The following is a 27723-nucleotide window of genomic DNA, read 5'->3' on the forward strand; positions in this document are numbered from 1 at the left end:
TGGGACAGGAAAGATGAAATTCATGTTAAATCATTCTCAGATAGTGTACATTCAAGATTATTCAAATCATGAACCCCGGGGATAGGGTGGGGCTACAATGTCTGATCAAAGTTTTACATAAGAATATAGAGGGAAATCTTTAAAAATTTTCTGTTAAAGCCATGCATGATTAGTGATATTTTTATGGAAGCATCTTCAGATACAGTAGATTCTTTTTTGTTCAAATCATAACCACTTAGGGATAGGGTGGGGCAACAATGGGGGATCCAAGTTTTACATTAACTCCAAATGGAGTTACCTTTCCTTACACTTATATCAAAACTTATCAAAATCAACTATAGGCTAAATACGTTCTTGTTTATTAGTGATCTACTTTTAACTACTGTTGAACATTATGGAGTATTTTTTTATATCACTACGATGATTTTAAGCCACCTGAAGACTGCAATATTTGACGAGCCTGAGGGACAAGGTTATGTTAACGCCATTTCAAATAAAATCTTTACTGTAAGCACTTTCTAACAAATTGGCCATATAACGGACTTCAGCAAATGAAAAAGGAATTAACTGGTGGTATGGAATGCTTTATGAGTTCTCATCGCTTAACCATTGAAACATATAATAAAACAATTCTTGTTGTTTCTTAGGTCAATTCAATGATTTAAATGTAGTTGTTTTACTTGATTCTTAATATTTAAGCAACTCACTTTAATTTTGATTGATATATGACATAATTCTTATAAAGTTGGGAAGTCCCTGTTGCTCTCGGATAAAAAACATATAACAACTTTAAATTAAGAAACAATAAAACAGTAAAGTCTTAAGAAATGTTTATTTAAAAAATTACATGATTTAAGCACTACATTACATAGTCACATTAAAGTTTTATTTGAAAAAGTTGAAGAATTCACAACAAGACTTAGTGGAATATACATCATTGAGTTCATTTTACAAAAAAATACATTCAGATTCTGTAAATTCATAAAAAGTGATTCATAAACACATTCAATCTTGAATATGAAATGAAAAATATAATAAATATTCTATTAAACTTGTACACAATTAAAATGTATAGAAAGCTCAAGGAGAAAAGTAAAATTAAGTTGAGTGTGCAAAGAGAACAAAGACTTGGGAATGAAAACAAGAGGCCCATGGGCCTTATAGGTCACCTGAGCATCATGCAACAACTTTGCAACGAATGACTTTGGTTCATGTTTTAAACTAAACATCATGGCATTCACAATTTTGAAAGAGGCACCATTGCTAATCATAACTATACACTTAGGATGTTTAGTTTGGTTACTTAATACCCATAGACAGAGTAGGGGAACAAAAAAATGTATCTCAACTAATCAGTATTGAGTAATATTAAGCAATAATCAGTAGTGCCACTACCACACATGAACCCCTGACCCTTGGTCCACACATTTCACAATTTTGGAAAAGGCACCATGTTTGATTAATAGAAAGGAGAAGACCCAGGGGCGTTGAAATTCACAATTCAGGAAGAATGGCCCTTGCTCATCATAGCTATATAGGTAGTTCATCTGCTTAAAACCCAGGAGCAGAGAAGAAGATTTTCAAACAATTTCTGCATTTTCTCTATTAAACCAATAGAGCCCCGCCCTAACATTTACAGAACCCCTGACCCTGGGGTCATAAAATTCACAAAGGCATTCTTCCTTATTACTATTACTAATTACTATATTGTTAGTTTATTTAATACCCAGGAACAGAGAAGAAAATTTTTAAAGAAATAATGTATTTTCACTATATATTCAATAGAGCCCCACCCTCAGACCAGAACCCCTGACCCTGGGGCCATAAAAATTCACAATTTTTGAAGAGACATTCTTGCTCATCATAAATATGTACTTAGTTAATTTATTTAAAACTCAGGAGCAGAGAAGATTTTCAAAGAATTAATGTATTTTCACTATATAATCAAAAGAGCCCCACCCTAACACCTGAGCCACTGACCCTGCGGAAATAAAATTCCCAATTTTGGAAGAAGCATTCTTGCTCATCATAACTATATAATTAGTTAATTTGTTGAACACCCACTACCCAGCAGTAGAGAAGAAGATTTTCAAACAATTTCTGCATTTTCTCTATATAATCAATAGAACCCCCCCCCCCCCTAACACTAGAACCCCTGACCCTGGGGCCATAAAATTCAAAATTTTGGAAGAAGCATTCTTACTCATCATAACTATATACTTAGTTTGTTTGTTGAATACCCAGCAGCAGAAAAGAAGATTTTCAAACAAATTCTGCATTTTCTCTATATTATCAATAGAGCCCCGCCCTAACACTAGAACCCCTGACCCTGGGGCCATGAAATTCACAATTTTGGAAAAGGCATTCTTCCTCATCATAAATATGTACTTGCATGGTTGGTTTATTTAATACACAGGAGCAGAGAAGAAGATTTTTAAAGAAATAATGCATTTTCACTACATGTATATAATCAATAGAGCCCCGCCCTAGCACTAGAACCCCTGACCCTGGCCTGGGGCCATGAAATTCACAATTTTGCAAAAGGCATTCTTCCTCATCATAACTATGTACTTAGTTAGTTTATTAAATACCCAGGAGCAGAGAAGAAGACTTTTAAAGAAGTAATGCATTTTCACTATATAATCAATAGAGCCCCGCCCTAGCACTAGAACCCCTGATCCAGGGGCCATGAATTTCAAAATTTTGGTAGAGGACTCAATGGTCATTACATTCATGCTAACAGTTTGACTGCTTGATGTCCAGAAGTAAAGAAGATTTTTAAAGATTGCACTAATTTTAGTAGTTTTGGCCCCACCCCTCAGGCCCCAGGGGGGCAGTGTTACACCGCACTTTGAAAAATTACACACTTTGAAAAAAATTTTTCAAAATTTTTGGACTGAGGGATCTTATACCCGTCTTCTCCTCTTTTTGACTGGAGTAAATTAATTCATTTTTGAGGTTAGGGTTAGGCTTAGTTTTTTGAAAGATAAATAACAAATAAAATCTTTCCATGACTAAAACATGATTTTTTTTTCAAAGTGCATTAAGTGTCTCCATGGTAAAATATATTGATGTAGACTCTTAACGCACTTCGAAAAATTTTTTTCACAGTGCGTTGAGTTGGTCCTAAATTTAACGCACTTTGAAAAATTTTTTCAAAGCGCGTTGATTTTGTCCCAATTTTAACGCACTTTGAAAAAATTTTTCAAAGTGCGTAATTTTTTCAAAGTGCGTTGCCACAGGGCAGGGACCATGAAATTCACAATTTTTGTTCCCCTTCACCCATAGATGCTTTATGTAAAATTTGGTGGAAATTGGTTGAGTGGTTGCAGAGAAGAAGCAGAAAATGTTCAAATGTTAACGAACGACGCATGACGACAGACAAAAACGGATAGCAATAGGTCACCTGAGTTTACTCAGTTGACCTAAAAATGGTAAAAGGGTGAAAAAGGTAGCAAGAAATCGCCAATTTTAAGTAAAAAAAAGTTTATAGACCCTTTTGGGTGTACAGGAAATGAGAAAAGAAAATCTGTCAACAGATTACAATTTATCCCATAGGGAAAAATGTAGAAATGGTGCTCTCATGTGGAAAAATGAATTAAAAATACTGACACACAGTGAAACTGAAATGTGAAATACAGTTGAATATACTTGAATTTCAAAAATTGTTTAAGTAGATTAAATATACAAGTATATGGAGATAGTGGATGTTAAGAAATAATAACCAAATAAGAAAGAATGGGGCTGTATGGATACAGCAAGTCAGTGCTAAACTACAATGAAGAATTCAGTCTAAATGAATGCTGCTGTGGACATTTGACAACAATCAATACACCCTTTACTACTTCAATCCACTTCAAAACGTGTTATTCAAAACATGGGAAAAAAATGTAGTGGAAAATACATCACCTGGAAAAATTTTTCCTTTATCAAGCACACTTGGGTACACATTTTTCTTGAAGCTTGTGAATATATATATCATGGCAGTGTTATTTTTAAAGCATTTCTTGCAGACATTTATTTCTTGGATGTGAATTTTAAGAAAAACATGATTTATTCTCATGTCCATGAAAAGATGCTATCAATAAGAAAAAGTGCAGAGTTTATATAAATCAAATTGTGAAATTTTACTTAATTTATGGTTACCACATGTGACCTTATGAGAAGTTCAAGGACTTCTGTTTTTTTTTTCTTCCAGATAAATTTGATGAAGAACAAAATAAAAATTAAATTCAGAATTAACCCAATCATTGAACCCACTATCCAGAATCCATAAAGTATAGCAAAGCTTGATTCAATATATTTTTACCCAATGTCAAAAAATATCTTTCCTTACCCATATCGAAAATAAATATAAAAATAATAGATTAAAATAATACAAAAATAATACAAAAAAAGTATATTTTTAATGACCAAATTTGGAACCCTTTTTATCTTGGTTCCAAATTAGGTCAAAAATAATACACTTTCTTAGAAATGAAACACAAAAAAATATATTTTTAATATACTTTATTTCTCAGTAAAAATACAAAAATAATACACTTGATGTATTTTTTCTGTACTCTTGTATTTTTTCTGTATTAAATCCTAATCCAAAGTACAAAAATAATACAATTTAGAGAAGAACTAAAAAATACAAAAATAATATAAAATGTATTAATTTTGTATCAGTCTATTATTTCTGTATTAATTGGAGCACCTTGAAAAAAAAAAAAAATAGGAAAATAATACAAAATGTATTAATTTTGTATCAATCTATTATTTCTGTATTATTTGGAACACCTTAAAAAAAAATAGGAAAATAATACAAAATGTATTAATTTTGTATCAGTCTATTATTTCTGTATTATTTGGAGCACCTTGAAAAAAAAAAAAAATAGGAAAATAATACAAAATGTATTAATTTTGTATCAGTCTATTATTTCTGTATTATTTGGAGCACCTTGAAAAAAAAAATAGGAAAATAATACAAAATGTATTAATCTTGTATCAGTCTATTGTTTCTGTATTATTTGGAGCACCTTGAAAAAAAAAAAATAGGAAAATAATACAAAATGTATTAATTTTGTATCAGTCTATTATTTCTGTATTAAAATCGATTTTAAAATAAAAAAAATCTAAAAATAATACATTCTGAAAGGTACAAAAAAAAAAAAATACATTTAGGAGTTCAAAAAAGGCACAAGAATGATAGACAAAAAGTACATAAAAAAGCTTTAAATAATACAAAGCAGTGCCTAGAAAAGTACTAAAAACGTGAAAAACTTCTTAAATGCAGCTTTCAATCAGATTTTAAAGAGAAATGGCTTTAGATTACTGATTTAGTTACTTTTTGTGCAATAATCTTGATCTTTTCTGCCTTACATACAGTATTCACTCTTCAATTGTCCTCATTTCTAAGTCATGTTTTATCAATCTTATTGCCTTTGTAAATTGTACATTTATAATGAGATATGAATTCAAAAGTCTAGATCTTCTCTCTGCTTTGGGGTTTCTTTTGCACAGCACTTTACTTTATTGAAGAAGTACATCTCCAGTTTTCTCACTGTCATCCTGCTTGGTCCTGCATAATCTTAGACTACAAAATAGAATATCAAAATGTACTGGGGTATATCAAAAATAGATGCACAGACACACACAAAAAGAAATCTTCACATGATTAGCTGATATTGTCATTTGTCAATGTTACACACCTGTAATGCTTCAAGGGGTAGGGTGGGAGGGTGGGTGGGTAGGTGTCCTAGCTATTCCTCTATAACTAATCAGCTTTTCTTCTTTGGCTCTGTAGAGGCACTCAAACTGAAAAAGTAATGATACTGATAAATGTTTTGCAGAACAGGTAGAAATAAAGACCATTAAAAAATGAAAATATAAAACTGTCAATACACCTCATTGGAATTGGGGGGGGGGGGGGGTCATTTGATTTGAAATCTTAAACTGATATTGGGGAAGGGAAACATGGATCATCATATATTGATATAAAAAATAATTAGTTTGTGCCTAGTATCATTAAATCATATACGATAGGGAACCACACAGACTGTTCAAGTCATTTTTGAAATAATTATAAGTATGCTAAACCATAAATCCATGAAGCTTAGTTGCAATGATTACCCCACCCCCCACCCCCTTCACTTTTCAAAATTTAATTGGTTGTATGCCAAGATGATTTTATCTGTTATAATTCCATGCTTAGGCCTGAGGGATAAGGTGAAATTAATTTTTAAGTCATTTTTGGTCCATGTAAATAATATCATCTGCCATTGAACATGTTGAAAGCCCGTAATTATCCATACAATTCAAGATAGAAAGAAGTAAAACAAAACTCTCTTTCGCCACAAATCCAACATCTCCAATATATCTGCATTCAATTTGACCTACTATGAATTGGTTATAAAAGATATTATTAACATTTATTAATCTACATTTCACATTTTAAAAATTGAAACTACTGTGCTATTTTATTTAAATTCTTACCGCATATGGCGTTGTTTACACCAGGAAAGCCAGGGCATGATGCTTGAAAAACGCCAACCTCCTTCCGTTTTCGCTTTTCTTTGTTTAAAATTGTGATCCATGCTAACATGCTGTAGCTAAACGTCTATTTTCTACCAATTTCATCGGCGAATACTAGCTAAATTTTCATTAAACATCACAACTCTCTCAATTCTGTTCGTCGATCTATTTTTCAAAATGGCGTGGGTAAATTACCGTTAACCAATCAGAGAAAAGCAAAGAAAAATTTTAAAATCTGACCAATCAAATAGCTCCTTATTTACGAAGATTGCCGATTTTTAAATATAAAATATTTTTTAACAGTCTAAGGAAATGTATTTATGTACGAAGTCTAATAAGTAATATGAAATCAATTTAATAAACCCTTGATCATTACTAGAATAATTAGGAGGACTCATTTCTTATAATCGTTATATTTGTTTTTAAGAAATTTTCCGATTACAGATGAAAGATTTCTAGTCAGCCATATTGTTTTGTTTTTTTAATTATACAAGTTGAATGATCAATTTAGTGTTAAATCTAAAGCAAAATAACAAGGTATAGAGCCATGCCCCCCTTTTCTCGGCGCCATGTCCTTTTTTCCTGACAAAAAATTAATAAATATTCCCAGTGTTGGCAATATTCCTTAGCTGTTCTGTTGATTCAGTGCATACTGATAATCTCTTGTTTACATAACGCAACCAACAATTGACCAACTGTGAATTCACGACAGGAAATCACTTCACGCTTGAACGATTCACACAGCCACCTGGCTAATTAACATGCCTCAGGCTGTCAGGGTAGAAGATTTAACTTGAGAAACTGTCATTTGATTGCATTGATTATACAAGAATTAGCCCAAGATCAAACATAATTAACTTGTAAATTATTAACTAATTAAAATCAGGATCGTTTTTTTTTTTTTAAACTGAGAGTAGAATTATAAACACAGAGTTGAAGAAAAACTCGTCTGATATTTTATCTGAATAAAAACAACTTACTTTGTACCAAAAACTGAATGTGATGTGACAAAAGGCTAAAAAAACAACCTAAGTTAGTTTCAGCTAACATTCTCTAGTGTAAATATCTATCTTAAACACACTGATAATTTAATTAGGAAACCTACTACTTGCACATCCCTTTCTACTTGAACATTGTAAGCTCATTTCTTGAAATTTATTTAGGATAATTTGAATATGATTCCTTCTCTGAGTGAAAAAAATGCACATATTTACTAAAATCTGAAGAAAACATCGTATGCATGGTATTAGCTAGTTGCCAGTTGGGACTTTCCATGTGCACAGGTAAATCACGTGATTTCTGAATTGTAGTATGATGTAACCATTTGTTAGCCTGCAAGACCACCTGTTGTGTGATAGATCTAAACAGTGAAAGATGTAAACCCGCTGAAAAGTTAATGTAAACCCGCTGTAAAATCTTCATGCCCAAGATGGAAATATTTCTCTAGATTACCACTGATTGAGATTAACATAAATTTTAGTACCAATTATTTATTTAAGTTCTAGATAATCGGATACCAAGATTCCTGAAAAAAAATATATAATATAAATTTTCTAAGTACCGGGTATGCTATAAACTTAAAAAAAAAAAGCAGCAGACATTTTGCAAGGAATTTCTCTTAAATTTATAAAGTTCATAAAGACAAATGTAAATAGAAAAAAATATGTCTAAATTTAACCCCCCCTCCCCCAAACAACAAAAAGAAATAGAGACCAAATATATGGAATTTTCTGTAAATGAACTAAAATCAAATTTGAGACAAAAAATACTGATCGTCTTTCTGTAAAATTACCAAGTCCAAATTTAATATAAAAATAATACAGACAAACTCTGTAAAATTATTAAGTCTAAATTTGATATAAAAATAATACAGACAAACTGTCTGTAAAATTATTAAGTCCAAATTTAATACAGAAATGATACAGTCTAACTGTATAGACTTTTCTGTAAAATTAGTAAGTTCAAATTTGATACAGAAAAAATACATCTGGAAAAAATTAAGTCCTGAAATAATACAAAAATAATATACTGAAAATAATCTAAGTCCAAAAAATACAAAAATAATACACTGAAAATAATCTAAGTCCAAAAAAATACAAAAATAATACACTGTACAAAATCAAAGTCAAATTTTAATACGAAAATGATATACTGAATTTTTTGTGATAGGAAAATAATATATTTTTTCTGTATTATTTTAAGAAAGTACAAAAATGAATGTATTAAAAGTATATTAAAAATATACTTTACTGTATTATTTTTTGATATGGGTAGAAATACAAATCATGAACCTGCACACACAAGGAACAGCTATATAAACAAATAATATCACTGAAAAAAAAACCATACTGGAATACATGATTACAAACAATAAAAACTGAATATCATTCATATCTGACATGTAAAAAGATTTGATGAGGCCTAACATGTATATTGCACAATTTTGTTAAACCACGAGTAGGGGACTTGGTACATTCTTGGTCATAGTAATTAAAACATTCCCTCTCCACAAGGTTTTACGAATATAATGTACACTAATAATAATATAATTGTAATTTCTTGATTAGTGCGAAAGCATTCAATATTAATTTTCTGTTTTTACGCATGCTTAATTATTTAAATTACAAATCAGAAACTGTCCCATCTTTCACTATGAGCTTGATAGGGTATCCAATGACATTGCTGAATTTATTCACTACTTCTTTAATTCGCGCCTCCTCGCAATATTCCGTCTGCTTAAGGAAAAGAGTGACCTCTGTCCCACGACCAATTGTATTCTCAGGTGCGGATCTTACGTTAAAGGATCCACCACCGGCAGATTCCCATATATACTGCCTACTGTCATTATGTTTGGTGGTCAATCTGACTTTGTCAGCAACCAAAAATGCAGAGTAGAACCCCACACCATACTGACCAATTGTAGAAATGTCCGCTCCAGATTCCAGAGATTCTAAAAAGACTTTGCTACCCGACTTTGCAATGGTCCCAAGATTGTTCACTAAGTCAGCTTTGGTCATTCCAATGCCCGTGTCAATGACGGAAATTGTCTTATTTTCGTTGTCTAGAACAATGCGGATTTCCAGTTCCTTTGCCGAGTCCAATTTTGATGGGTCTGTAAGACTTTCAAATCGGATTTTGTCAAGTGCATCAGCAGCATTGGAAATCAATTCTCTCAAGAAGATAATTTCTGTTTTGGAGTTATAGGTATTGATGATCAAACTCATCAACTTTGCAATATGCTCCTGGAATGGGAACGTCTCATCAGTATCGTCAGCCATTAGTTTTGGCTATAAGGCACCTCTGAAATTGTTTTTAAAAAGAAAATTGCAAACAAAATTTAAAGCAAACGTCCATTGGTGACTAAACAAAATATCTGGTCAGTGGGAAAAACATGTATGTACATGTTTTTTTTTTTCAATTACAAATTATTTACTTCATATATACGTAGAAGAGGGTGGCTTGATTCAATCAAATTAACCTACTTTATTGTATAATTATATAATTATCGTTGTAAAGTTGTGTCATTGTCACGTTTTTCATGAGTAATAAATGAATCACAAAGCCAACCCGAATGTCCTTTTGTTCAAATTACTCAACACATAAATTATTTTTCTAAATTAAGCATCAATGACGTCACAAGGTGAATCTCCGAATTAAAAATAGTAGCTACGGAAGGTAGCTCTACAAGATGGCGGAACACAAGAAGTTTCTTGAGGAATTGCTTCGAAGACCAGGAAACGGCGTTTGTGCAGACTGTGGCAAAGAAAGTATGTAGCATTCGAATTTTGTGTGTACGATGTACTGTCAGATCTTACGCTTTGAACACGTTATCTTTGTATCCTCACCTCAAGTATAGGCCTACTTAGTGCATAGAATATTAGAGATGTTTGTTCAAAAGTAATCTTTTAAATGTATTAACGAGTATTTAATTTATCAATTAATTATAAAACAGAAATAAGACATTTTCCTACTGTATGGCACAATATAGAAGTGAAGGTTATTCAGTTTTGAAATTGTACATTTTCTTGGGGCTTTATCATGTTTATTTTCTTTTTAAAAAATTAAACAATTAGTGCAATCCTTTTTTTGTAATTAAATACTTAAATGAAGTAATCATTTTTCAGTTTCTATTATCATGATTTCACATGAGTCACTTCTGTATGGCATATCAATATCTGAAGTTGTTTTTTCATAGGCCTAAATGTTGATGTTACTTTATATGGGTCATAGATATTTAAACCTTGATAATTCGGTTGGTAGAGCACCTGACTAGTTATGCAGAAAGGTTTAATACCCTGCCCAACCATGCATTTTGAACTTTTCTCCTGTCCTTTGATATAATTGGTGCAGTTGACCATCACTGTACTTTCACCTGGACTTGCAGGTGAAAGTCCTGTCAAGAACAATTCAATTCATTGACCATGTTGACCAAATCAATTAAGGGCCCCTGTGGGGCAAAGAAAAAGTACTTTGTATTTGTTAACACTTGTATAAAATGATAATAATCATATACATGAAGTACAATATACATACACATATTAAGAGAGAAAGAGTTGCTTGATTGATAGGAAAGACATACAAACAATTGAATAGAAATCTGCCAATTATATATATGGTTATCAATCTGCTTTTAAAGTTTTTTGAAAGATTGGCTTAGATGTTACTGACAGCAATAAAATAATTTTTTTTTTTACATGTTTAAAATGTGGAAAGCACAACTACCATTTGTGAATGTCATTAAGATTAGAATATTCAGTGGAAGAATATTCATGAACAAAATTATAATTGGTAGTAAGCAGTAAAAATATAATACCACCCAACTACTTTCAGGACAACATATTAATTTTTTGTTAAGTTAGTCATTTCTTTTTGTATAGGTATACATGTATTTATAATCATTTTTTCAATAAGAAATTTTTAAGTCAAGAAAAATGCTTCCTCTGCCAGATAATATTCTAATCACCAATTTACACTGTATAACAAGCATGCGTATAGAATATATAAACAGAATATATAAATTGAAACATGAATCATACATTGATGTTATATTTGGGTTATATTTATCATGTATATTTCAGTTTATTTATAGAGTTTAGTTGAGAGAGAAAAGGCTAACAAGGAAAATTAATTTTGTTCTATAATGAAAATGGAGCTTAAATACTCAAATTGAAGTGTGTATAAGTGTTCTGGAGTGCAACACCTACAAATGTAGATCCAGCTCTTAAATTCATATTTCAAGCATATAAAGAAAAAAAAAGAGTTATTTTGATATTTATTTTCTTTTTGTAGATTTCATGTTCAGTACTAGGGATGGGTATCGCCAAACATTTCGTATCGCGATATATCACGATTTATATCACAAAATAATATTATGATATTTTTAAAAGAAGTTTTTACAATGATTTTATAGGAAAAGTCATTATTTTTCTAAAAAATATGCTTGAAAAACAAAATTTTACTTTCTTGAATTTATAAAATCAGTTATGTTTGGACGGTAAGACGCCGTTCTTTTCACTTTTTACAACATTTTTTACACTTTCTGTAATTGTAATTTGAAAGATTGAACAATTAAATGAATAATTTCTGGACTTTATAATATGTACCTTAAGACCGGTATTTAGGTCTCCGTATCACGATACGTATCACGCAACAAAAAATCGCGATACACCGGTATACCGATAAAATCGCACATCCCTATTCAGTACAACACAAATGATAATATGCCGAACATTAATCTATAAAAGGTTACAAAAGATCTAGCTCACAATTTTTTTTAATAAAAGAAAACTTAAATAAATGGTTGTATTATATTAATTGTATTCAAATCAATTAGTTAATGAATACTAATTTTTCAAAATGAAAGCAATTTGACTGTAGTTGTCATAGGATTGGTTCTAACTATAATTTGTCAATATGTATTCTAAAAAAAAAGGTTCAGAAATAGAGTGCAAACAGCTGTTTTGTGACAAGAAGAGGTAACCGGGCTTCCCCCTTCCTCATACTCATTGAAAAAAAAAATTCCGTTGATCAAATTTACCATTTATTCCAATAGATGATGATCAGTACACACATATACAGACAAACACCTATTGGTTTTATTAGGAAAAGTTCTTGTGTGAAATTAATTAAGGTATCAATACATGATGTATGTAATCCATTTATTAAAAAATAAAAATCATATAAGGGCTGCAGACTATCAGGGATCAGGTACCAAGGAGGAGTAAGCATCCCCTGTTGACAGGTCTCACCCGCTGTGGGCCCTTGGTATTATTGATGAGGGAGATGGAACATTCTTTAGTCAAATTAAGTATAAAAACAAAGGCCTAACAATTGGTACGAAACTTGTCAGCCAAATATAGGTTATATCTGATTAATAAGGTCATTACAACATGTATTGAATTAAAATACAAAATATAAGTTTTTGAAATCCCTGTAACATCAACTTATCCATCAATAGCCTGCCTTGGTTTAAAAATTGATGGTGCATGGAATCTATGAGAAATATATCATATAGCTCTGTTAAGGATAGGGGGTGTGGGACTATCTCTTTTGAACTGTTCCTGTTTAAACATTTGTGCAATAACTTGGTGTATGTGTCAATGGATTGACAATCTAATAGGTGAGAACTTTTATAGGAGATACTGAAGATGAGGATTAATGTCAGACTTTCAACTTTAGATGCTTTGTGTAAATCTGAAGTTATATTCTTCTGGACAAAAATAAGGTAACCTTCCTAGTGATAAGTTAGCTGATGAGTATTCATCCATGTGTAGCTTATTGGAAGCTCGAGGTTTTGATCTTGATTCACTGCTGAGTTCTTAGAGAGTTTTTTTAAAAATTGATTTCTAAATCATCATTATTTTGCAGATCCAGAGTGGGCATCTTGTAACATAGGTGCATTTATTTGTTTGGATTGTTCGGGGGTACATCGAGGATTTGGTACAGATGTGAGTCGAGTGAAGTCTATCAGACTGGATATCTGGGATGGGGACCAAGTTCAGGTAAGTTATCAATTTCAGCATATGTAAGCCATCCATTGAAGTATAAGTAGGCTGTAAACTTCAGCTTAAGAAGGCTATAAACTTCAGTATAAATGTATAAGTAAGCTGTAATCATCAGCATATCTAAGTGATGAACTTCAGCATAAATAAAGCTATGAACCTCAGTACCAGGTATATCTAAGTGATAAACTTCAGCATATCTAAGTGATAAACTTCAGCATATATATGTTAAGCTATGATCTTCAGCATTTGTAATTTTTTGCTTAAAGCCATGTTAAATTGTTTACCAAATATTCTTTTTATTTGCCTAAGTTATTAAGCAAAAGGTCACTAACTTTAAAATATCTTCTTTAGTAAGGTTTAGATGTTTGGATAAATATGCTGCATCAAAGGTTGAAATGTAAATTGGACTCTTTAAATGTATAGATTGATTTGACATGTAGATCATTCCTATGAATATTTCCTGTATAGAATGATACTTGGTTACTTAAAAATGCATAAATTATCTTTCATGCACCCAAAGATTTTGAGTTTAGTTGAATATATTTAACATTATCAGAGAAATTTTTCTTGACTAATTATTAAATTTTCTAGCTGTCAGACTAGTAGGAATTGAATTCTGTGCCAACATAAAAGATTATTATCTCTAGCAATTGTAACATTTAGAAAGATAATGAACTTTAAATTATGCCTAATTTGATGAAAAGTGAATGACAACACTACAAGTAATTCTAGATGGGTAGAGGTCAGTTGGCCTGTTGACTTATACTGTTGCCCTAAAGCTCAGTACATTTAGTATGTACTGGACATCAACAAGTGTCATTTGTGTACAAGTTGATTTTTGGCTCTACTGGTCAGAGACCAGAGTAGCCATGGTAGCTTGTACAATGTACATGTATATGATTGTAAGATGGTTGTCTTATGTCAGTATGTATACTTATTTCAAAAAACATTTTGCCATTGTACCTTGAAATAAAAAAAATTCCTATGAAATTCTTTCAAAACAGGGTACTCTTCCTAGAGCTTTGGTCAGATTACAACTTTTCAAGAAAACTTTATTATATACATTATACATTGTCAAATAGAGTAGAAAAAAGATGCATAATTCTGGGTTTCTTTGGTTTCCATGAAAACTGATGTTACCAAGGATCATTCTTATTGTTGCTATAGTCCTAGTTTTAAGTCCATGTGTTTTTTTCTCTTCTGTTTTCATAATTATAAGTACAAACTAGTAGAGCTACAATCTCTACAGAGACTTCTTATTACAGGTTCCTAAGATATGTTTACGTCTAGATAATGCAAAACTCAGGGTATGTAGGGAAATATGAATAATACCATGTGTATTGATACAGATTAATTTTAAATCAGATATCCATATTTATATAAGGCCAAAATAAAATTATAGTTTGTTTGGAATTGCCTCCCGCCTCATTGAAATACCCCCCTCCTGAAAAAATTTTATTGACCAAAAGTAGGAAGATTTTTTTTTTATTTAATCAATTTTTTTGCCCATTACATGTATCACATGCACCATACAAAACACTGAAATATAGTGTCAGATCTATGTAAAATTAGGTTTTCAATTAAAAAAAAAAATAATTTTCCTCCCTCCCTCCTGTGTCTGAAACCCTTCAGGCGGCAATTCCAAACAAACAATTTTTGAAGGATGGCCTAAGCAGATTTCTCTTCAATTGTTTACAAACAGGCAATTGTAAACCATTTGTTTAAACAAAAGGTTATCAATTTATAATAACCTTATACACATGATAAACAGAGCAATACATACTGAAAATGCAATCAGTGCATAAGACTATTTGTATATTCAGATTTTTTTCTCAAGTTAATATTTGCTGATGTATTATTCATTAAAGAGTTTAAAGAGTAAAATTGCTTTCATATATAGATGGATTAATATAATTTTTGATACAATTATATTGATTATGTGCCAAATTTATCATTAGAAAATAACTTTTGAAAATGTTGCTAATTTAATTACTGTATAATCCCTATTAACCGCCCCGGGCGCTTAGAAAATTGCAAAAAGGGGGCAGTTATTTTGGTATTCTCTTTATGATATATAATGTCATAATTTAATTTAATCTTTAAAAAATAAATAAATACAAGGAACCACTAAAATATTAATGTCTAACTTTACTGAAAGTGAAGATTATCCACCCAAATTATGCTAAATTTTTCATTTTCCACAGATATGTTGGGTAATAGAAAAGTTTCATTTTCACTTTCTTCAATTTTTTGATACCATTCTTTTTGATTTTAATCACTGTACAGGTGGCCCTTATTTCCTGACGATTGAAAAAGACCTAAGGGGGCGCTTATAGGGGCAGGGGCAATTAATTTTACACCCTAGATGAACACTGCAGAATATTTTAAATATTTGATTTCTTCCCTCTTTGATATGCTTGTTTTATTAATTTTTACAGTGTAATTGTAAAAGATCAATGAATGTTGCAAATATATCATACAATGTCTTTGCAATTGGTTTATATTAAGGCAAAACAAGTAGAACTTCCATCATGCAGTACTTTTAGTACTTTGATTGAATTTGCAGGTGATGGCAGACAAGGGCAACACAATAGTGAATGAAGAGTATGAAAAGTTCATTCCTCCCTACTACAGAAAGCCGCATCATAATGACGTGGAGTGAGTATCTAAACATCCCATTGTAACTGAGTTAGAATTGATCCATATGAGACAAGTACATGTAGTTATTTTGGCTTGGTCTGAGTCAGAGAAATAAAAATACCATTGTTAAAAAACAATAAAGTTTCAGATCTGAATTTTTTTATATTTATGAGTTTCAGTGTATATTTAAAAGAAAAAAAAAAGATTCAAAATAAATTTGACATGGTTATAAAATAATCAAAGTGGTACAAAATGTCAAACTGGTGAATACTTTAAAATGTCTTGTCTTTTTTTTTTTTTAGAGTATTAAAATCAGAATTCATCAAAGCCAAATACAGTAGGTTAGAATTCAAAACCCCAGATGTTCCCACGGGATACAACTGTCCCGTAAAAGAGGGCATCATGTGGAAAAAAGGGAGGGATGATAGGAAATTTCAGAAGAGGAAATTCATCTTATCAAGGGAAAACAATACATTGTCTTACTTTGCAAAGGAAAATGTAAGTGTGTTTTAGGGTGTATCATGCTTGAAAAGAAATGTTTAATTTCTGTTACTGCCTTATATAAATACATATTTTTATATCCCTTCATGAAATTTGTGGATTTTAAAAGTTATCGTAACTTCAACTTCTTGAAAGGTGGATGTACATGCATTAAATACCTAAACTTCATTGTATTGAAAATGAAGCAACAATTTATAATGTTTTATGATATTATTTGAGGGGTTTATAGGCCACACCTGAATATGGCAGATGTTATGGTGTTTGGCATATCTATCATGTCCTTCTATCTGTCCATCTGCCTGACCATCAGAATTTGCTGTTAGCTCAGTTTCAGTGAAACTATTCAAAATATTTTTATCGAACCGTAATATCCTGATATACTAGTACATTGATAAGCATAATTCAACTGCATCAACATTTATTGACCTTGACCGGTCCTTTGACCTGACCTCATAAATTTTCTTCTTAAGTTTGTATATAGCCAAGTTTCAAAGAAACAATATTAAGATATTTTTCAAACTTCATATTCTGTTACATTATCAAAGAGAGCTATTCAACTGCACCAATCTTGTTGATATTGATGTATTCTTTGACTTAACTTTTCTGGTCAGTTTGCTAGTTTCTGCTCAAGCCATTTTTCCTAATATTAAAGACTCTCACTCTACATGCTCTAGTACAGTATAAAACACAAAACTTTTACTCTGACACTTATAACATTGTAACATTATAGATTGATTTCTATCACTCTTATCTCAAAATAGAAGGAAATATCATATATTTGGTCATAAGGAAGTGAAAATTTCTCAAAATCAGTGTAATCAGGGAATCTGAAAAATGCAGCAGTCTATATAAGTACATCAAAAAATAGTTGTTGCCTTTAATGTATGAAAAAAATTTAAGTTGACAATTCTATTGTATGTTTTTTTTCTTAGAAAGAAACCCTGGGGTATAATTTTTCATATTTTTTTTATTTTTCATTCTTGTCCAAGGAAATTGCAATCTTCAAGTTACTACTGATTTTGCAAATTATATAATACTGTTGTTATTTGTTTTCTGAAATTTCAAGTACACGGTTGAAAAAGGCTAATAGTTTCCTTATTAATTTATTTAAAGATTACATCACGGTATTCATGTCAGGCACATAGCTTTGAAACTACAAATTATAATATTAATCAGGACATCCTTTATGGAGAGTATTTTTTTTTTGGTATGTTGGTTAAAGTAAAAAATATCTTCCTGACAGCTTCCTAAGATTGTTTGAGTTATGTTACAATAGACATGATAGAGAATACTTTACTAACTAAACTAAAAAGTTAGAAGGAAAAAAACATATATGGGGAAGGGGGGCATTACCTTACTTCTCAGTTGCAGAATAATATTTTAACACATGAACTTGAAATTTTGAAAATCAGTTCAAATGAGAAAAGAATTTTAAGATAATTCTCACTTTATGAATTTTTATTCCATTTAATTTTTTTTCCAGAGTAAAAAAGATGAGAAACCCAAAGCTGAGATCAATCTAGATGACCTTAATATAGTTTTTGTCCCAGATAAAATTGGGAACCCTAATGGCATGCAGATCACTTACTTTGCTAAAGGATCTACGAGGAACCTATTTGTATATACAGATGATCCTAAGGTGACTGTTTTTATGTATTGTGAAATCACTAATTTTTGTGGGGTTTGATTTTCAATGGTTTTGAGGTATGTAGAGACCTTCGAATTTATGACCACCACGAATGTAAAATTTAATATGCATTATTACTCAACACTTCTCCCACCTTGAAGTCTTGCAAATCCCCACAAACCAATATTTCTTTCTCAAATCTTGAACATTTTACCCCACAAAATTGTGATCTTACAGTATTGATTCTGTTATTTCAAAAACTTTGTAAGATTAAGTACTTGCATGGACTCTTTCTAAATTTTTTGAAAAAAAAGGATCTGGTTGACTCGGTTTGGTAAAGATGTTGCTGTATATGCCACTGTGTTTGAAGATGGATTTTTTTTTAAAGGAAAGATATTTTTGAATGTCCTAAGTATGTTTTTATATCTTGATGATATGTTGACAGGATGCTGTAGACTGGTATAATGCTATCCGAGCAGCCAAACTGGAGAGGAAGAAAGTGGCTTTCCCTGATAGGGAAGAGGCAGATGTAGGTATCTTTATAAAAACATGTAACCACTTATCTTTAGCATGTTTAGAGAGAGGGGCACTCTTAAAGGGTGAAGAACTTACCATAAATTTCAAGAGAAGGAGTATCTGTGAAAGGAAAATTAAATCACAATGCATTGCCAAGTAACATTTTGTTAAATTTTACCGTCTCAGTTTAAACATGTAACTCAAAAATCTATTGCTTGTGTAAAATAAATAGCAATAGATAATTAGCTTTTTCATTTGGAACTCTCAGAAATATAAGTGGCATTCCATTGGGGATTTGGATCATTTTTATGGATTTTTGATTTCAGTATTAAACATATTTTTGTTATTTGCATAGAAGCATCCTCAGGTAGGGTAGATTCAAGTTTGTACAAATCCTGAGTCTCATGACCCCAGGGGTGACTGGGTGGAGCTGATCATGCTTGATCAAATCATGACTTCTCAGTAAAGAATGGACCACTAGTACTCATACATGTACAGTAAAACATGTTTTTAAGGAAAACACTTTTAATGAATTCATGCTTACAGCATTGTGATTGTCTTTTCCTGTGGATTAAAAACATGTTGCAAATGTAACAGATATAACAGATTTCTATGATAACGAACCAAAATTGTTGTTCCCTCCCTCTTTGCCGTATTTTTAAAATTTTGAATGCAGAAAACTTTCTGCTTTTCACTAGTCAAGGTACTCAGGTGAGAGATTTGACCATTGTTTTTAAAAGTTCCAATCAATTTCAAGAAAAGCACAATTTGACATTTTTTATTTTTTTCTTAACATTGAATACAGTGCTTTAATACTTAACAGTATATTGGCTTTTGAAAATTAAATGTCTATGTTGTATTTTTCAGTTAGCAGAAGAACTCACCAGAGATTTTATTCTAGAGGGCTGGTTAAAGAAAATGGGCCCCAGAAATGAGCCTTTCAAAAAACGATTTTTTACACTGGATAAAAGGAAACTTATGTATTTAGAAGAACCTCTGGTAATATATATAATAAATATATTTATTAACTTGGAAACAGATAAAATTATGGTGCATGGTTTAGAAATCTATCATTGTTCAAACTTAGTTAAACCTTAAGTACACGAATGAATGCAGAGAAAGGAAATGAAGTACTGTAAAATCAAATATTTTTGTGGAGTTAAAACTTTTATGCCTTGAGGAAAAACTACAGATTAGTAAATATTTGATTTTTATAGATGAATATCTTAGTAGTTATACATGACATTTTACATATCTCTTTATACCTCAAAAACAAAATCACATCCTTGTACAAATTGATTTCACAGTATTATGTGATCTTGAGGTTTTATGAGCTGTATAGAACATGTATAAACAGAAGATTGCATGTACTTGCATGTACATGTACAGGTAAACTTCGGTATCTCGACATCGGATATGTCGACAACCTGGGATATGTCGACGTCTGTCCGCGGTCCCGGCATTATTTACTATATAAATGATTTGCAAAAACTCTGATATGTTGACCTCGGTAATGTCGACTACCCCGCTTATCTCGACGAATATTCACAGTCCCAAGAGCAAAATTTACCTGGTTTATGTCGACATTGGGGAAATTTTCTGCTCTACTTAACCTAATTGTTTGTCAGCTGGTCGCTCGTCACGCACGGACGACTCCGTGTATCTCAACGTCGTCAGAAATTCACACCTTTGGCACCCATATTTTGACTACATACTGTTTCTGTAGAAATGTGTTTGTAGGAAATCCCAAGCCCCCTTGGCGTCTCTAATACGTTAATTGTTTAATGTTCAGCTTGGGTAATATCATTGATAAATCTACTCGATTCTGCGTAAATGTACAACCGTTTATTTATGTCGAAATCTAACAGAACTTTATCATTCATAAGAAAAAAAGATGCCGAATTGCAATGAATAATATACACATTGAATTCAATTTAACTTAGAAATTGTGGTAAAAATGCATTCAACAGCAAACAATCCAATCTACGACATGCACGACTATTAAATACTGTAATATTCATGCATGTGTAACATCATTAAGTTTGTTTTAATAATCAAATCCGTTTAAAATTTGATTTGAAAATACAATGAAAAAAAAGATGAATGATGATGAAATTAAAATGAAGTGAAATGATTTTTTTTTTAAATACGCATTATTATTTTTTTTCGTATCACGGAAGTCGACTTTGCACCGTTACGGTTCGAAGTTTATAGAGCGCATTTCATATCCTGTTCTGATAAAGCAATTTGCACGCGGAATGCAGAGTCTCGAATCAAGATGGAAAACTGTTATTAGTAAAACGAGAACATTTCGATAAAAAAGGAAGCATTTCATAAATTACATTTATGAATAACTTTAGATTTTCTAATAAATACTTGAATGAAGGGATAGCTGAAATAAACGAGGTACAGTCTATTGAAGACGTGTACATAATGTACGTAGATATACGTATTTACATGTCACTATGCAGTAAAATTAAGGACGTCGAGTCTTAACTCTGATATCTCGACACCTCGGATATCTCGACATTTTCCGATTGTCCCGTCAATGTCGAGATAACGAAGTTTACCTGTATATACTGTATGTAAAATAAGCACCGGGTACTTAATAGGGTCAATTCCTTACTTTTGCATTTCGATTAAAAGAGGAAGCTTTCTATGAGCAATGACTCTACAAGGAGAAAGTCTATTAATTCATACAATTTTTTTCAGCATCCTTATCCAAAAGGAGAGGTGTTTATTGGGCATCGAGATGGGGATTTCTCTGTGAGTATGGGCTGCAGTGATAACTGTAATACCCAGGGTTACGTGTTTACCCTCCACACGCCAGAACGAGACTTTATTCTTAGTGCCGAGACACGTGAGGATATGAATCAGTGGATTTGTGCATTACAACGAGTTACAGAGCTGCCCATGACACCACAGGACAATAGATGTATGTATATTTTATTATTTCAGATGTAAGGCTTTAGTGTAGAAATAGTTTTAATGTGTGTGTATTAATTACTGCAGTTTTTTTTCGATTATTTTTGTGCTTAGTATTATTTTTTGATTTCAAGCAAGTTTAATTTTTTTTTGTCCTAGCTGTTTTACTAAAAAAGAAAATGCTTCTTCTTTAACATGCAGTTTTCCAGTTTGCTGAGGTGTACTAATGGATTGTGTTATTTTTTTTATTTGCAATTTTTTCTTTCATTTAATTGCTACTTAAATTTTTAAAGCACAATATATTGCCTTAATGGCTAGGCCTTACAAAATATGTACATTACATGGATTTGTGGAACTTCTAGTGACACTAGCCTAAATGTATGATTAAGAATTTTCACTTGAAAAGTGTTCAGTGTTTTTCTGTAAAGAAAATTTTTGTGCCATCAGTGTATCTGAAGTCTAAAAGTTGAAATGTAAAAATTAAAGATATCATTTAATTTAATTTTCTTTTATTGCAAGGGTTAGAATTTTAGTTTGTTCAGGAAAAGAGCCACAATACTATATGCAGACATATATTGTGTATAGTCATGTAATATCTAAATATCCATTTCATATGTAAATAAATTTTATATTTATCAGAAATATAGAAGTTAACACGTTTATTATACTCATATTTACATAACTATAGATTTATTATACAGAAACAACTTTTTTGTAAAAATTTAAATTATCCAAAATTTTAACTTTATTTGATACTCTAATGTACAAAAGCATGGCTTAGTGTTACAAACTATCAACATAGTAAAAAAATAAGACCTAATTTTTCAGACACTCAGATCTATCGTAAATAAAGGTATGACCTCTTGTATAATAACTTAACTCCCTGAACTAAATCACAATAAGTTGTAATTGCTTAATGCGGCATATGCAATATCATCCATTCTTGCTGTGAAACTGTATGGGTAATAATCAAAGTTTCAATACTGACAGTATGTTTTTTTTAAAACATATTTTTCTGTCACATACATCTTAAAAGTATCTGCAGGGACTTCAAATGGCAGAATTATTTTGCTTCATATTTCTTGTCATAAACTATACTTTGTTGTTCATATGTGAAATAAGAAGAATAATTATTTCCCATGAGCCAAAATGTAACTTCATGCATGGACATCCTGAATCAAGCATATAATTCATATGGCAAGTTGTTTTCTTTTTCTAGCTAGCTTGCAAACCTGAAAGCACAGATTGAAAGGAAAAACACTAACATAAAAATCTCATATCATAGTTTATACAAAGAGTGAAAGTTTGTTTCATTGGATGAAAATAACACAAACGTTCAAAAGCACCAGTTTTTGAAAATGAATGAATAACCATTATTTTATTCCTAAATCACTACAATAGTTTATTCATGTTTACCCTTGTTTTTTTTTTCATCTCAAGCAAAGCAAGTCCCATTTCTTGCTCTTTATTTGAAAACTACCATTTTAAGCATAAAAAATGTAACAGTGGCAGTATTGTGTGGTAATTTTACACAGTTGTATGCCTTTATGCACACAATATTGGAACAAAGTACATGTTACATTAATTTATAGTATTATGCTAATCCTTGCCTTCTATCTCTGGCAGCACTTCATTCACATATTTAAGCTTTATTTGTGTACTTGCAAATATATATGTACTTTCACCATACTGGGGTTAACACACTACAATGTATATATATGTATATAGTAAGATACCCATGTTATCTATAAATGACTATGAGAAGTATGAATGCATTGTTGAAGTGTGATCAGTATCTTATACTGTTATTAAATAAGACCTTGAAATTATGCATGGATAATTTTACGTACATTGATCAGGAATGAAACTTGAAATGTATGTATACTGTATTTCAGATTCAGGGGAACTAGTGGCAAAACAATTAACCTATTGGGAATCAGTGATCTTCATTATCACTTTCTTGGTTATATGCCCCTGAAAGGACTGTTACATACTATGATCAATTTTACATCACTACCATATAAAAGAAATAATTCCTACCTGTTTTTACAGCTATCATGTGAAATGAGCATTATAAGTATGTTACCAGTCTCTGTACCAATGGACTTGAAATTTTGACTTTTTCAACTTCTTTGAATTGGCAAAACTAATTCCAAACAATTTTTTACTATAAAGGGGCTATATATGGATGACAGGGGAAAGATATCCAAAATTTTCACATCCAGGCTCCTTAGGGCTTAATTGATGGGTCCAAAAACCATCAAACTCAGTACAATCCTGAGTTGCTTTTCATGTACTCATAGTTTAGTTTTGTTGAAGCCTGATTCACCAAATATTGTGCAATTTTTGAAAAAGGGACACAACTCTTACTTATATTTAAACTGCCTTTTGATTTTTTTCAGTGGCCAGTCTTTTGGTTCCAAAGAGGTCGGAGTCCTTCAGACTTTCTGTACTAAGGACGTGACAGATTTAGTCGTCAGGGTGTTTTGTCTGTGTGACATTGAGTGATAACCAATGGTGCAATTCTGGTTGGAGTCTGTGTGTGTGTGTGTGAAGACTGTTGTAATTTTTTTTTCTGTTTTTTCAACTTTGTTTGAACTGACGCAAGGATAATGTTACAAATTTTTTTTTGTTATTAATTATACACAATACATAATATATACTAATTCAGAGAATGTCTGTTAGTGCAATGAAATAAGGGTTGTTCAATGAAAGAAGAAAGATGTTGCAGTATTGAAAATATCTAAAACATTCAAATGCTCTTCATGCCTATCCTGTCATGTTGTATTTGGTCAGTCTGTTTATCAGTTCACAACTTTTTGAACAAGTATGCAAAATACAGGGTTATATAAATAATTACCTTTTTTATACCAAAGAAACTTTAAGATGCATCTTTAATGATACAATTATGTGGTTTTCAGATCTGTTGTCAATATAAATATGCCACTATAAAAGAAACTATGTTTTAGAATTGGGTAATGAATTGTTACAATTGTTGTGGAGTGACCATTAATGTTTATAACTGTTCCATAGTGTAGAGGGAATAATATTTTGCCTGTACTTATTTTTCTGCCTGTATTTGAAATTTCACCTTCCTGATAATTTTACAAGTACAATAAAGATGATGAAAGTGAACTCCAGTATGGAAAGAAAATTTAGACCCGCTCATTCCTACATGCATGATTGTATATATACCTGGGCAGCATATTCAACAATGAAACAAAAATTAAATGGCAGAATGATGCATTTAGTCTTTTGTTAATTAAGATGCCTGTATTTGTAAAATGTCTGAGATGATTCTTGGGTGGAGATACAGAAGTGTTTAAGTGTAAATTATAAGTACTATGTGCATGTAGTAAATCTAGCAATTTACATCTTCTAGGGACTTCCTGGTTCAAAGTCATTGCATGCATCAAGTACATGTATCTGTTAAAACTGAAGGCTTCACGTTTTATTTTTGGAAAAAATCGCCATATCCTGTACTTTGATTTTTTTTCTGGAAAATTTGAAGGATGATTAATTTCTCTGTATAATTTTTTGAAAAAAAAAATCACTTGTCTTCTTTAACAAATATGCCAATATACTGATATGTCAAAATTGAATCCATACTAAAGTTTTTTTTATAACAGTATGTGTATTCTGGTATAAAATAAATCAATCAAAACTGTGCTAAACAATAAATGTATATAATCCTTCTTTCCCAATCTTTAGCCCTTTCCACACTTGTTGCAAATGCTAATATCTATTTTTAGACTGTTTTATGTTATTGTTCATGTTATCAAGTATTCCATCGTTGTGCATTCCATGTTTTGTTATCATTTAGTACAGTGTACATGTATTTTATGCCTAGTGATGCTTATTTATTATGCTGAATCTTGATTGCAATAATAGTTTACTGGTATCTTTGCTAGCCTTGTTTGAATTCATTTGTGTATTGTACATATTATATATAATAATAAATATGTATTGAAAGCATTATCTAAGATATATTTTCAACTGTTATAGACATATAAAGAAGAACACAAGTATGTATTAAGCAGCCCCCTTTTTAGCTCACCTGAGCCAAAGGCTCAAGTGAGCTTTTCTGATCACATTTTGTCCGGCGTCCGTCTGTCCGTCTGTCTGTCCGTCTGTCTGTCTGTCTGTAAACTTTTCACATTTTCGACTTCTTCTCAAGAACCGCTGGGCCAATTTCAACCAAACTTGGTACAAAGTATCCTTGGGGGAAGGGGATTCAAGTTTGTTCAAATGAAGGGCCACGCCCTCATTCAAGGGGAGATAATTGGGAATTAATGAAAATTTGGTGGCATATTTTAAAAATCTTCTTCTCAAGAACCACTGTGCCAGGAAAAATGAAACTTATGGGGAAACATCCTCAGGTAGTGTAGATTCAAGTTTGTTCAAATCATGACCCCCGGGGGTAGGGCGGGGCCAAAATGGCCGACCAAAGTTTAACATAGAAATATATAGGAAAATTCTTAAAAAATCTTCTTCTCAAGAATGACAAAGCCATAATTCATCATATTTATATGGGAGCATGCTCAGGTAGTGTAGATTCAAGTTTGTTCAAATCATGACCCCCGGGGGTAGGGAGGGGCCACAGTGGCCAACCAAAGTTTTACATAGAAATATATAGGAAAATTCTTTAAAAATCTTCTTCTCAAGAATGACAAAGCCATAATTCATCATATTTATATGGGAGTATGCTCAGGTAGTGTAGATTCAAGTTTGTTAAAATCATGTCCCCCGGGGGTAGGGCGGGGCCAAAATGGCCGACCAAAGTTTTACATAGAAATATATAGGAAAATTCTTTAAAAATCTTCTTCTCAAGAATGACAAAGCCATAATTCATCATATTTACATGGAAGCATGTTCAGGTAGTGTAGATTCAAGTTTGTTCAAATCATGACCCCTGGGGGTAGGGAGGGGCCAAAATGGCCAACCAAAGTTTTACATAGAAATATATAGGAAAATTCTTTAAAAATCTTCTTCTCAAGAAGGACAAAGCCATAATTCATCATATATATATGGAAGCATGCTCAGGTAGTGTACGTAGTTTCAAGTTTGTTCAAATCATGACCCCCCGGGGTAGGGCGGGGCCAAAATGGCCGACCAAAATTTAACATAGAAATATATAGGAAAATTCTTTAAAAATCTTCTTCTCAAGAATGACAAAGCCATAATTCATCAAATTTATATGGGAGCATGCTCAGGTAGTGTAGATTCAAGATTGTTCAAATCATGACCCCTAGGGGTAGGGCGGGGCCAAAATGGCTGACAAAGTTTTACATAGAAAGAGGAAATATCTTTAAACATCTTCTTCTCAAGAATGACAAAGCCATAATTCATCATATTTTTATGGAAGCATGCATGCTCAAGTAGTGTAGATTCAATTTTGTTCAAATCATGACCCCATGGGGTAGGGCGGGGTCAAAATGGCTGACCAAAATTTTTAAAGATATATATAGGAAAATTCTTTAAAAATCATTTTCTAAAAATAGCAAATCCATGATTTGTCATGGGACTACTTTTGGATTTAAACATTACAATAGAAAGCCATTTTCTACTATTTCCTACCCTTAGTGCTCAGGTGAGCGATGTGGCCCATGGGCCTCTTGTTATTTTAATACAGCAAAAATATACGCAAACTTTCTACACTTTGCCAATATGTTTCTACATTAAGCTTTCAGTTAGTCTATAAATTCATAAACCACAACATCATTATCACAAGAAATTAGATTTTATACATTATAGCTTTATTTTTTGTTGCCTCAATGCCGTATCTTTTACCTACTGTCGCTTTCTTATGAAATTTCAAGGCATAGAGAAAACATACAGGGTTTGAATAGGGTTTGTTTTTTTCTTTTTTTGCTAATTATTATTATTAGTTGAAAAATATTTGTATAATGAAAGAAGCTTTATTTTTTTTTATTATTATTTTTTTTTTAAAGAAGTAGGTCATTTCAATATTATAAAGTGACATATTTATTCTGC

The 27723-nt window shown here is 31.5% G+C and overlaps 2 protein-coding genes and 1 long non-coding RNA gene across 5 annotated transcripts; 1 reads left to right on the top strand and 2 right to left on the bottom strand.

Moving 5' to 3' along the window:
* Positions 1-5244: 5244 nt before the first annotated feature.
* On the bottom strand, positions 5245-6555 carry LOC134263140 (uncharacterized). The gene is made up of 3 exons (XR_009991190.1): positions 6478-6555; positions 5694-5799; positions 5245-5578 (listed from the first exon to the last, which is right to left on the bottom strand). It is a non-coding gene; the product is annotated as an uncharacterized LOC134263140 (long non-coding RNA).
* Positions 6556-8793: 2238 nt separating this feature from the next.
* LOC134263141 (heat shock protein 83-like) lies at positions 8794-9864 on the bottom strand. The gene has a single exon (XM_062745449.1). The coding sequence runs from the start codon at positions 9792-9794 to the stop codon at positions 9138-9140; it is 657 nt and encodes a 218-aa protein (XP_062601433.1). The 5' UTR covers positions 9795-9864; the 3' UTR covers positions 8794-9137.
* Positions 9865-10141: 277 nt separating this feature from the next.
* LOC134263142 (arf-GAP with dual PH domain-containing protein 1-like) lies at positions 10142-26244 on the top strand. Of its 3 annotated transcripts, XM_062745452.1 has the most exons (10): positions 10142-10283; positions 13384-13517; positions 16087-16178; positions 16463-16658; positions 18145-18300; positions 18734-18817; positions 19672-19803; positions 21517-21739; positions 22558-22582; positions 24132-26244. In XM_062745452.1, exons 1-9 carry the CDS (start codon positions 10205-10207, stop codon positions 22578-22580), a joined length of 1119 nt encoding a protein of 372 aa, XP_062601436.1. In that variant the 5' UTR covers positions 10142-10204; the 3' UTR covers positions 22581-22582; positions 24132-26244. The 3 variants fall into 3 exon arrangements, with proteins under 3 accessions (XP_062601436.1, XP_062601434.1, XP_062601435.1); XM_062745450.1 differs by lacking the exon at positions 22558-22582 and having other exon boundaries at positions 21517-21764; positions 24132-26242; XM_062745451.1 differs by lacking the exon at positions 22558-22582 and having other exon boundaries at positions 24132-26237.
* Positions 26245-27723: the final 1479 nt, after the last annotated feature.

Source organism: Saccostrea cucullata, unplaced genomic scaffold (assembly GCF_032062105.1).
Source record: "Saccostrea cucullata isolate Sc308-1 unplaced genomic scaffold, CSIRO_AGI_Scuc_v1 ctg378, whole genome shotgun sequence".
NCBI lineage: Eukaryota > Metazoa > Mollusca > Bivalvia > Ostreida > Ostreidae > Saccostrea > Saccostrea cuccullata.

Bases quoted from the DNA above. Each gene is read 5' to 3' on its own strand.
- LOC134263141 (XM_062745449.1), bottom strand. From the start codon at position 9,794: ATGGCTGACGATACTGATGAGACGTTCCCATTCCAGGAGCATATTGCA.
- LOC134263142 (XM_062745450.1), top strand. From the start codon at position 10,205: ATGGCGGAACACAAGAAGTTTCTTGAGGAATTGCTTCGAAGACCAGGA. The intron at 18,818-19,671 runs GTAGGTATCTTT...TGTATTTTTCAG, and splicing joins CTGATAGGGAAGAGGCAGAT to TTAGCAGAAGAACTCACCAG. The intron at 21,765-24,131 runs GTAAGGCTTTAG...GATTTTTTTCAG, and splicing joins TATATTTTATTATTTCAGAT to TGGCCAGTCTTTTGGTTCCA.